Raw genomic sequence first — 12,529 nt, 5'->3', positions numbered from 1 at the left:
TTCTCACTCATGCCTTGTCATGTTCAATTCCACATAGATTTAATATTTATTGTTCTTTAGAAGCAAGATTAATTCTACCCATAGATTTAATTGTATGCTCATTTGTGCTTTGTAGTAGTTGTATATGAAGGGATGTACCATCATAACTGTTTTTTGATGTGGAATAATTAGATTTACCAAAAAATGTTTCTACCTAAAACTTTGTGAAAGCGGACCTCACGTTCAACTCATGTTTTTCTCAATGCAGGTGCAACTCCGAGATACCCTACGAGAGGCTCCAATCACTTTGTGATCCTCTCCTCTCTTGCCCTCTGTGAAAATGAAGATAAACTCCAAGGCAATCTGGGCACTCAGGTCGAGAGGAATACTCTTTTTTTCCTCCTAGGGTTCCAAGATCCCAACTGTCTGTATCTAGCATTTCGGATAATAAATTCGGTCTTTGCCCACCTTCTGTGGCTAGGGCTAATGGATGTTTGTGGGGGCAAAGGAACCTAGAATTTTCTAATCTTGTCGCAAGTCTCGGGGCGGGTATTGGTTGGCAGGTTGTGCGAGATCGGAGGTTTCCTAGATCAAAGGGTGATTAGCTGGTGAATGGCTCTGTGGGTAGTACTTGCTTGATGTGGAAGAAGTTATGGATAATGTCGATCACTTGTGCCATTCCACGGTTTGCCTTTGGTGTTAATTGCATCCCACTGGGCTCTCGCCATGACTCTGCACCCCTTCAGCGATCGCTCCACCTGGAAACGACACCCTCCCTTCCCTCTCAACCAAGGAATATGATGACCAAGCAGACTAAAACTCAGAAGGTCAAAAGGGGTATGCATTCTAATCCTCTGAAATCTTACCCTCCCGAGGCGCAAGCCGCATTGATCTCTCCAACAAATATTTTATGCTCTAAGACAGATGATGGACATGAAACATTAATCATAAGCAATGACTGTACTAATGACAAATGGGAGGAATGCATGAGCAATGGTTTAATCAGCAAATGGTTTGGCTTTAGTGCCTCTGTAGATTGCATAATCCCATGGCTTAAGGCTTCATACGGCCACCAGGTAAGTATAACCAAACTAGAAGATGACTTCCTATTCATTCACTGCATGTCTTCAGAGCTAAAAGAACATCTATTCCAAAAAAAATCTAGATTCTTTAAGGGATATTGTTTTAAATTTTTTAACTGGATTCCAAATTTTACACCCAAAGATTTTGAAAATGAAATTATTCCTAAATGGGTTATTATCCGGAATCTCCCTATAGAACTACTCCATGGCCACATATTAGCTAAAATTGGAAAATTTATTGGAGGATTTTTAGGAATAGATAAAGACTTCATGAAATCTTCTGATGTTAAAATTCTGATCAATTTAAAATTAAGCTCTCAAACTCTGAATCCTATTAAACTAATAACAAACCATTCGATATATAGATTAAAACTGGAAATATTCAAAGGAAACATAATAATAGAGGACATCAATAGTAGGGTTGAAATAAATAACAAGAAAATCAATAGACCAATTAATCCTGATAAAGTTTGTCCCTACCCTAATGTCCAAATTGGTGACATCTCCATCAACCTCAACCCCAATATTTAGGGCTTCACCATATGTGATAATTACAGGTCCTCAACCCCTTCTAAAGATACCTAAGCAAACTTCTCCAAGATCAATGATGTAATCCAAAACAACCTCTTTGACCCTCTAAAAGATGTTGATGCTATAACAACGTAAGGGAAAATGCTTATCTGGTTAGATCTAAGGCTACCTTGCCCTGGAAATGCACCTCTCTGGTTGAATTCGATAAATTTGACCTATTAAAGGAAGTCAGGATTGATAAAGAGAGCACATCAACTGGTTTGGAGAGGATTAGCAAAGAAATTCTTAATATTGTGGTTAAGAACTTTATTGATGACATGGCAAGGGTTGATAGAATCACTGAGCAAAATAAGAACTCCACAACCTCGGACCCTGATTCTTTCCCAATAGAAGGAAATGCAAAAGTAGAAAATAACAAAGAATTTTAGCATGGCCCTAATAGTAAAGATGAGTCTGAAAATATGAACCCTGCAGTAGGGGAAATCATTGGATCACAATAAATAATTATCCCTCCCCCTCTTATCCAAAACAATATAGCCTATAATTGTTTCCTAACGCCCGAAAACATGGATAAAACTTCAGTTAACCCAACTAAAGACCAAATTGTGAATGAGGTAAGCAAAAACTTCATCGAGGGAAACATTAACGAGAGTGTGGTTGCCCTAATAAATATGGAAGCTATCAACAAAGAGAATCAATTCCTAACGAACAAAATATTGGAATTAGATAGTGCTGAGCAGGCCCAGGAGGTCTTGGTCGAGGAGATAGTTGAACTTGGGGAAATGGAGGGTTTTGCTCCTTCTCTTGGGCTTTCTATCACTAACACAAAAAAAATCACACTTGATTGTGAAAAAGTATTTAGGAAACAAGGTAGGAAATCCCTCAAATAACTGAGAGAAAAGGATGGGTTGGCTATAAATTAGCTCAAAATCACAAATTTACTGAATGTTGGGAAGGGGCAATTCCTTCCCTCGGAGCCATGAAGCTCGTATCATGGAATGTTAGGGGCCTCAATGCCCCTAACAAGTAGCGTATTCTTAAACGGTGCATTTCCAAACATAAACCAAAAATATTATTGATTCAAGAAACTAAACTAAACTCAGACGAGTTAAATATAATAAAAAAGAGATGGGGTTTATGGGATCTATCTAGGGTTTCTACTGTGGGTGCCTCTAGGGGCCTTGTTGTTGCTTGGGATCAGAGATGGATTTCTTTTACCCTAATCAACAACAATAGGAATTGGCTATGTGGCAGGGTCAGGAGTATAAGATCCAATCTACAATTCTCACTCATTAAATTCTATGGCCCAATACAGAATATAGACAAAAGAATCATATGGTCTAAAATTGGGGCTCTCCTTGAGACTATCAATGATCGAATTTGCATTCTGGGGGGTGACTTTAATGCCCTCTTGGACCCCAAAGAAAAGAGGGGGGCTCTAAGAAAGTGTCGACAACAATTATAGATTTCAATGCATGGGTAAATAAAAACCAACTCATCGAGATTAATTCTAAGTCAAACAATTTCACTTGGAATAGCAAACGATAGGGCTTCAGCCATGTAGCTGAGAAACTTGACAGATTTTTTATTAAAGATAATTGGTTCGCCTTCCCTTTTAATCTAATGATGAAAACCATTCCTTATTCTGGGTCAAACCATTATCCCATTCAATTAACCATCGTGGAAGACACTCCTCCAAATAAATGCCCCTTCAAGTTTGAGCATATGTGGTTTATGGATGAGAATCTTCTTTCATTAATCAAACGGTGGTGGGTTGAGGTCAATGTCAAGGGCTCCAAAATGTTTTGCTTAAATACTAAAATGAAGGCAATAAAAAATAATCTTCTTATATGGAATAAAAATGTTTTTGGGAATATTTTTGACACTAAACAAACTCTCAAAGATAAAATTGAAGTCCTTAATGTTCAAGTGTTGAACAACGGGATGGATGAGGAACTATATCTTAAACAAAAAAAGTTGAAGTTAGAATATGAAGAAGTTTTAGCTAAAGAGGAAATTTTTTGGCGCCAAAAAACTAGGGAAACCTAGCTAGAGGCAGGAGATAAAAATACTAAATTCTTTCATAACAGTACTAAGATTCACAAAAACATTAATAGAATCTATACCATTAAATACTTTAATGGAAACCTTATTGATGATCCTAGGTCTATTGTTGATTCAATTGTTAAGCACTTTGAAGCACTTCTTAATAACACGAAAGGTTCCAACCTCTTCCATCAAAATTAGATACTAAGTAATATCCCAAGAATTGTTTCCCATGGTTAGAACAAAATGCTCAATGCAAAATTCACCAAGGCAGAAGTGGAAGCCGCATTAAAACAAATGCACTCAGACAAAGCTCCTGGTCCTGATGGGTTTCCTTTCATATTCCTCCAGAAATGTTGGCCCTTCCTAGGAGATGAGGTGCTTGATGCCCTTGAAGGGATAAGAAACTCAGGCAAGCTTCTAAAAGAGGTTAATAACACCTTTCTAACCCTTATCCCTAAGAAAGAAAAAGTGGATAATTTTCAATACTTTAGACAAATCTCTCTCTGTAATAATATTTACAAACTCCTCACTAAAGCATTGGCCAATAGATTACATTAAATCCTACTCTTTATTATTAGTGAGGAACAAACGAGCTTTGTACCTGGCAGATTGATCTGTGAGGCGGTCATTACAGCCTAAGAAGCTATTCACTCCATTCAACATAGCAAGATCTCAAGCACGATGATTAAACTTGATATAAGCAAGGGATATGATAAAGTAAACTAGATGTTCATGTGTAAAGTCTTTGAATCCTTTGGTTTCTCGAAACAATGGGTGAACCTTATTTTTTAATGCATCTCTACTCCCAAATTCTCTGTCTTAATCAATGGCACCCCTGAAGGCTTCTTCACCTCATCGAGAGGTATCAAACAAGGGGATCCACTCTCCCCTTTTTTGTTTATCATTATGGCTAAAGCCTTAGGTAGAACAATTAAAAATGTTAAGGATTCTGGACTTTTGCAAGGGATTAACATCACTAGCAACATCGACCCCACCACACATTAGCAATTTATGGATGATACCATGTTATATGGTAGCAGTTCAGTTGAGGAGGCAAGTAACTTCAAATCGATCCTAGATACCTACACCCAGGCCTCTAGACAAGAAATTAATAACTCTAAATCAGAGATATTCTTCTTCAATACTGACAAGAGATTGGAAAGTGAAATTTGTAATATCTTAAACTTTAAGGTCGGTACCCTTCCAAGTAAATACTTAGGCCTTCCACTCGATTCTGGCACCTGATCCACTAAGCTATGGGATTTAAGATGATAGAAATAATCAAACATAGAACTGAATCTTGGAAGGGTAAATGGTTGTCTTCTGCTGGTAAAGCCACTTTGCTCAAATCTATTTTAGCCTCTATCCCCATATATCAACTTTCTGGTATCCACCTGCCAATGATTAAAAGAGAGGTAATCAATAAAATATTTTGAACCTTCTTCTGGCAGGGGTCGGAAGATAAGAAAAAGATGGCCTTGATAGTGTGGGATAACATTTATAGACCTAAAGAGGTAGGAGGTCTAGGATTAAAAAATATCAAAGAACAAGGTAAAGCACTAGGGGCTAAACTGGTTTGGAGAATGTGTAATAACTCGGACTTAAAATAGGTTAAGATTCTTAGAAATAAATATTTGAAGGGCAATGATCCTAAATTCTTGTTTCGGTTGGCTAACCCTCCTAAAGGCTCAAGAATCTAGAACTTTATGATGGAATGTAAAGATCTCATAGGAAATCACCTTACTCGGAACTTTGGTGATGGTAAAGATGCTCTTTTATGGGATGATTCTTGGGGTGGATATGATAAAATCTCTAAGCTTGGTGAATTTGAATCCTCAAAACAAATTCTAGAGTCCCAATGGGGCAAATGCGTTAAAGGCTACATTTACCTCCCCAATTATGATCCTTTCTTAGAATGGAAATGGAAAGACCTGGAGGGAGTTGACATTCCCCTAGCAGAAAAATAAAAGCTTAGAGATTCTAAATAGTAGAAGTTTGTGTCTAAATATGGGCAAGGATAGGTTGATTTGGATGGGGTCTAATTCAAGTGTTTACAACACCAAAGAGGGGTACAACATTTTAATGCATAAGCAACTTAGACCTAAGACTAATCTTCCACTGCATCTCTACTGGGATAAAAACTGCCTTCCTAAAGCAGGCCTTTTTGCATGGATGGCCCTCCAAAAAAATATTCTCACAGCTGATAGATTCACCAAATGGGGTATGAAGGCCCGAGCAGATGTCCATTATGCGAAAAAGATCAAGAATATATTGATCACATCCTCCTAAATTGTGAATATTCTAACTTTTGTTGGCAATGGTTATGCGGTAAGATGGGATGGATCACTGCCCTCCCCAATAACATTCTTAGTCTGTTTCAAAGTTATCTTTACTTAAATAAATCGAGCATTTTTAGTAGTCTATCGATAATCAGTCCCTCTATCTTGATTTGGGAACTATGGAAAGAAAGGAACCATAGGTTATTCAAAGATAAATAGATGTCTCCAAAGTAATTAATCAACAAAATTCATGCTAGCATCATTGAGACCATGAACAGTAGGATTCACTTCCACCCAAGTTCGAATGCCACAATGTATTGGTGGGATAGCAAAATGAGGAATAAGTGGGAAGGACTAACCATCTCCACTCTTTCATTGGCTCTGCCAACCTGGACTCTTCCAGAGCCAAGCAAGATTGTGTATGGCGGCCCCCTCTAGATGGTAGGTTCAAATTGAACTTCGATGGGGAATCTAGGGGCAACCTAGGCAAGGCTGGTTTGGGGTGCATCATTCATAACAACATGGGAGAGGAGGTAACCTCTCTCTCCCTCCCGGTGAAGGACACAACCAACAACATGGCTGAAATTCAGGCCCTAATTGAAGGCTTGAATCTTTGTAAAAAAATTAACATTGATAACCTGGACATTGAAGGAGACTCGATAATTATCATTAATGCTTTAAGACAGGGACATACTCCTAACTAGAATCTGAATTCCTTATTGACTAGAGCCCTGTCCTTATTATCTCATTTCTTTAATTCTACCTTCAACCATATCTATAGAGAAGATAATAAAAAAGCGAACTCATTGGTCAACATGGGGGCTGATGGTATTGAGAAATGCACTATCTCTCTGAGTTTTCTCTAGCCCCCCCATCCTTGGACAAATATTAGGATAATTTCTACAACATTCTGACTGTAATTGTTGAAACAAAGACTTTAATGATGAGATTTTGGAATATGCTACGTGCATTCATATGGTTGTAGGATATTTGGGCAATAAAACTTACACCATGCTAGTACATGCTTCTAATACCCCGTTGGTAGCAAATTATATTAATATAACTTGGGAAAGATCTTAATATGGTTGTTCTACCCCTCTATGTTCATAAATAACTTCTGGTCAATCACATTGTGCAAGCTTCACTCTAGCTTAACTCGTTACCCTATACTACATCAACCTCAACAATCTATGCCAACATTTTACGTGTATAAATATATCATAATATGTATCATAACAGGGATTTGGCTAACTTTCATTTGTCTGCTGATTGATTTTCATGAGAGGTTTATGTGTCTCTTTGGGCTAATTGCCTCTTGTCCATCGTAACGAGCTTTCTTTTCTTTTGCTGCCCTCTTATTGTTTGGATGTGATCTCCTTTTAATTTGGAAAATAGTTATTAGTACTAAGTATGGATTATAATTTAGAATTTGATTATTAGTACTTAAGGAGATGGTTGATTTCATCTCCCCTTATGTTATTATAACTTGGGTAATCTCTTATCTTGAAATCAACACACACATATCATAGATATTCCATGTTGACCCCAAGATAAGAGATGAATAAGGTTACAATAACTTAAGGGGGTGGTTGATTTCAGTAAGTTGATAATTAAGGGTTGGTAGATATTTTCTTTTATATGTTATTTGAGCTTTATTAGGCTTATATTTTCTCTTTCTCCATCTGCTACACCCTGTTTTCCTGTTACTCCTCCCCTCAACTAATAATGACATATACTTTTTCAAAATTATAATTTGCTGATAACCACTTATTTGGTCTACTAACAAAGATCTTAGTTGAAAATATGAGAAGGATGATGCAGGTTGGATTATGGATTAAGGTCAGATTGAGGGCTTATTAAGAGAACTGACAAGGACCAATAGTATTGAAAGCTCTTACTAGGGCAAGGATTATGTATGAAACAATGCTTCAAAGAAGACATCTCAAGAATTAAAATGGACTTAGAATCTATATATACCAATGACAAATATCTTATGTACATATATACTGTACATTGCATCGTATTGATAAACAAAGAATGACACTGAATTGCGAATGTGAAGCATGCAGGCTCAAATGTAAAATGTATAAAGCATAAAATGTAAATAAAGGACTGGTTTTCTGATCCCTTAATGGGATCTAGGAAAGACTAGAGGTTTTATTTCCTCCATTCTTTCCTACTGGTGCCCAGACCGAATGGAGGTGTAAAAATTATCATTTTAACAATAATAAATTTTTTAAGGCCTCGGCCTATTATCAATAAAAATAAAATAAAAAATAGCTGTATATGAAGGGTAATATTAACAAATGTTAGGTATAAAAGTTTCTACCATACTTGATTGATTAAACAACAAAATGAAGTCAAAATTTGCATACGATCTTATAATGTCCCATGAGCAACTTAGAGACCAACAATGCAAATACTTGATGCTATAATATTTTTTGCTTGAAAAACCTAGATAAGATTTTGAATTAGGTTCATTGTGATTGCCATATATCCTCTATGATTAGCTAAAATAAACACAAAACTTCTAGTGTAGTTTTTATATATTTTCCAAATGATTTCTTTAAGTGATAGTGACATTTGATTCAAATACATCTACACCTCTATGGATTTTTTTCTTCAATGAAAAATTTCTTACAAAGGTCTTTATTGGACCTACAAAGCAATTCAAAGTGGATATTAGAAAACCAAAAGGTGAAAATGTAGTGAAAGTATTAGTAGAAAATAATACTTACATCTTGGGTTGTTGTAAATGTATAATTTCTTTGTTCTTGTTTCATCTTTTATCATTTTTCATTCCTACTTAAAGAAAATGGGTTAATGAAAAAGTAATATTTATGATTATATACTAAAATTGTTAAATTATAAAATAAGTAAAGAAGTGTAAGGAAAATGAGAGATCTTATTAGGTATGTTACAAGCATATATTCTTGGTAATTGATTGAAATAGATCAATCATTTCTAATCCAACACAATATTCCTTATCTTTTTCCTCCTGGGCCTTTATCATTCCTCTATTAATACCGTATACGATGAAAAATGATGATGATAAACTATTGCAAAACCACAAAAGATCCAACCACAAGCAAAGCCTAGTTCTACAATAGAGCAGTCACCATACACCAATGAAGAAACCTAAGATCATGTAAATCAACAAATAAAACAATTATACCATTCACATGCCAAGTAGGGTTTGATCTCCATTATCTCCTATCTCCATTGATCTTGGTTGATATTTGCTCTTATATTTTGTATTGTGCACAAAAGCTCAACAAAGAATGGATTATGGTTGTGAAGTTGTTTGATCGCAATAAGGCTTGATTGCATAAAAGTGTTAGGATCAATAAAGGATGAAGGAATCCTCTTATATAGAAGACACCTTAGAAAATGAAGGAATAAGATTAAGAGGTGAAAGGATAAATGGTCAGCTAGGATTAAAGGGTAGGTAGAGGAATAATAAAATATGAAGGGGGTAGGTAGAGGACAATTAAGAGACAAATGATATGTCATTAGAGAGAAAAAGCTAATGATTTTTTAAAATAAATAAAGATCTATTTAATTAATATAGGAAGTGGGACCAATTAAATATATCAAATATTTATTTAATTTAGGGAAAGGATAATTTAAATAAATAAAAATATTTATTTAAATAGGGAAAGGCTAGAAAGGGATAAGTGAATTAATTAAATAAATACAAATCTATTTTAATAATAGAAGGCTTAGGATAAAATAATTAAATAAATAAAATATTTATTTAATTAGGAGAGAACAATCTTAGGTGTCTACAAATACATCATAGGCTCACCTTGTTATTGCAATGGTCTCTTATCAGACCTTTGATTTGATGGTTGCACCTTTTTCTTATAGTTCTTATGGTTTACAAGTTTTTTAGCATGATCTTTATATTTTTCTAAATGTATATAAAAATTATTGTTGTGATTCTCGTATGTCAATTAAATAGTTAGATATGTTTGATGGTAAAACTTATCTCGATTTAAATGACATGGAGAGTGACTCTAAGTTTAGGGTTTACACCTCTATATAGGTATGTTTTATTTTAGGAGATAATTTATCATTACTTAAAGACATACATCGACTAATGGTGTTTGACGCCCCTTCTTAATCATCTTATTTGTGTCATTAGCTAAGTTATTGAAAATAATAGCAATTTCCTCCTACATTACATGATATTATATCCCTTTAAATAACTCGCAATCCTTTATTATCTTCTCTCTTTGGAGGTTCATACTTATAGCTACTAATTCATCCAAGTATTTTGGATCACAATTTAAAGGTTACATTTTTTTAAGGGGTTAAAATGCCCTTAAATGTCTCATCAAATATCATTCTAATATTGGAAAAAATTGGTTCAAGTTGTAGTGTTTATGTCGACAATAGAGCCTCCATACAATTGCTACCTTCTTACCATGATGCATGAGAAATACCACATTTTCCAATCCTTCCTTCCAATTCAATGAGAATATTTATTGCTATGTTTAGATGGATAATTAATTGCTCAAATGTATCATTGTTATTAAGTGACTTAGTTATCCATTCCTCTATTTGTGATCCTTAATTTTTCCCTTCATAATTTGTAGCCCTTGCCACACACTTTTTTATTCTATTCCTCTAACCAATTTGTGTCCCTATCTTCCTCTTTCTCCACCACCCAACCCCTCTAGTGCTCTCCTTGTTGGCTTCCCTAGCTTTCTCCATCCTTTTGAGTTATCTTTCCTACATTTTTTTTTGTCACTTTTCTTCCAAGTTCAACTCTATTGCTAATTTATGTTATTTTTATACTCTCATAATTATTATGTTTTATCTCCTTTTACCATGGGTGATGATGATTTGGAATTCCATTGTTTCTTTTATGCATCTCACGTTTCTTTATCCTCATCATACTTTTATTGGTCACATCTTCTAGGTGCCTAACCCTTTCTCACAAGGCTAGGACCTAAATGAATCTGTTGTAAATCATTTTTTGAGCAAATCTCTTACCAATGCAAATAATAGTTTATGTGATTTGATCTATCCTTTATTATTTGACCAGGGTCTTAACATTAGAACTAACTATTGGCAAGGAAGACACACACACACACACACACACTAGAGTTCTATGTCCATTCTTCTTGTATGTTATATTTATAACCTAATAGTTACAATAAAAAAATAGTCAGATGCAATATAGTGAGATATGCTAAATCATGGTAGGATAAGAGTGTAGATAAATAATTATCAAATCATTTAAATATACTTTTAACATAAAAAAGTTCACAACTTACTTGCTATATATTTCATTAATCATATAATTGACTACACTATCAAATCTTCCATACTCTCCTTTTACATATATATCTTCTTTATTTGTATTCTATAATCATGCTTATTATCCTTAATGTCCAATCTTTCTATAATACGTGTTCCATAAGTGTACTATTACATGATCATGCTTATTAACTTATGTTGGAGTCAACCTAGAGCTCCACATTCCTTTTGCTGTCAAATGTGGCGGTTTCTAGGTGTTGATACTTTAACTAGCTAGCAATGATTACTTTCTTGCTCTTTTTCCTTGAACAACTTAACATTCTAGAGGAGTAATTTGTTGTTCTCTCTTTAATAGCTTAACATTCCAATGGATGTATTCCTTGCTACTTTTCTTAAACAATTTTACTTTCTAGAGGATCAATTAAGAAACATAACCATCCCATCTATAAGAACTCCTCTTTCTATATAGTCAACACTTCAATCAACTATCCATTTATTGCTAACTCATCCTCAATCACTCAAAATTAAACAAATCATTGAATCATTTGTCCACCATATTTGTCACTTCATCTACTTTTACCTTGACACAATTGTACGAGTCTTAGTCTCCAATCATGTTAGTAAAGTCACATCCATGTTAGATTTATATGCATGCATATTCGTGATTCTCCCATTGATTGTAACTATAACAATGCATGTCTAAATTGTATTAATTGCCTCCTTCATGGATTGATATAATTGTTCTCTATTATATATCTACACGTAATGCACTAAATTTTAAAATTATAAAATATTGTTCAAACTTTCTAATGAATCCCATTTTAACTACGATATCATTCAATGCAGTGTAATGCTTTGGGCTTACTTGACATTTCAATAGTTAACAAATACTTCCCTATCTTCATAATTATTTCATCCAACAATTAAATAAAACATTTATATTATTATTCCAACAATTTATTCGATATTTGATTAAATTGTTTTACTTTCAACTATTCAATTCTATTTTCCTACAATTTTCATAATATCGACTTTTCTTTTGTTTGTTACTAGACTATAATAAAACTTTTGACATTTTGGTAAAGTATAATTGAACTTTTTGGACACATTTGTTGATATTTTTTAATGCTTTCTATACAAGTATAGTCTAACATGAAATAAATACATCATAATCCCTAACAAAAGTAGATTAATAATAAGTAATGACAATCTTCTTAAAAATAATTCAAATATTCATTATTAAACCTTCAAGAAAAGCATTATAATAATAAAAGCTCTATAATAATAAAAAAATAATTATTATTAATGTCTACATATTAAAAAATCTTTCTTTTGTTCTAA

The 12,529-nt window shown here is 34.2% G+C and overlaps 1 protein-coding gene across 1 annotated transcript in view; it reads left to right on the top strand.

The window, feature by feature from the left end:
• Positions 1-242: 242 nt before the first annotated feature.
• LOC131070137 (SH3 domain-containing protein 2) overlaps positions 243-12,529 on the top strand; it is a 135,043-nt gene continuing 122,756 nt past the window's right edge. Inside the window, exon 1 of the mRNA XM_058005675.2 lies at positions 243-816. Within this exon, the coding sequence (XP_057861658.1) occupies positions 618-816 (199 nt within the window). The 5' untranslated portion in view covers positions 243-617. The remainder of the gene's footprint in view (positions 817-12,529) is intronic.

This window comes from Cryptomeria japonica, chromosome 1 (assembly GCF_030272615.1).
Source record: "Cryptomeria japonica chromosome 1, Sugi_1.0, whole genome shotgun sequence".
Classification (NCBI taxonomy): Eukaryota; Viridiplantae; Streptophyta; class Pinopsida; order Cupressales; family Cupressaceae; genus Cryptomeria; species Cryptomeria japonica.
The sequence above is the reverse complement of the archived record's forward strand: the minus strand, read 5'-3'. Positions and strand labels throughout refer to the sequence as shown.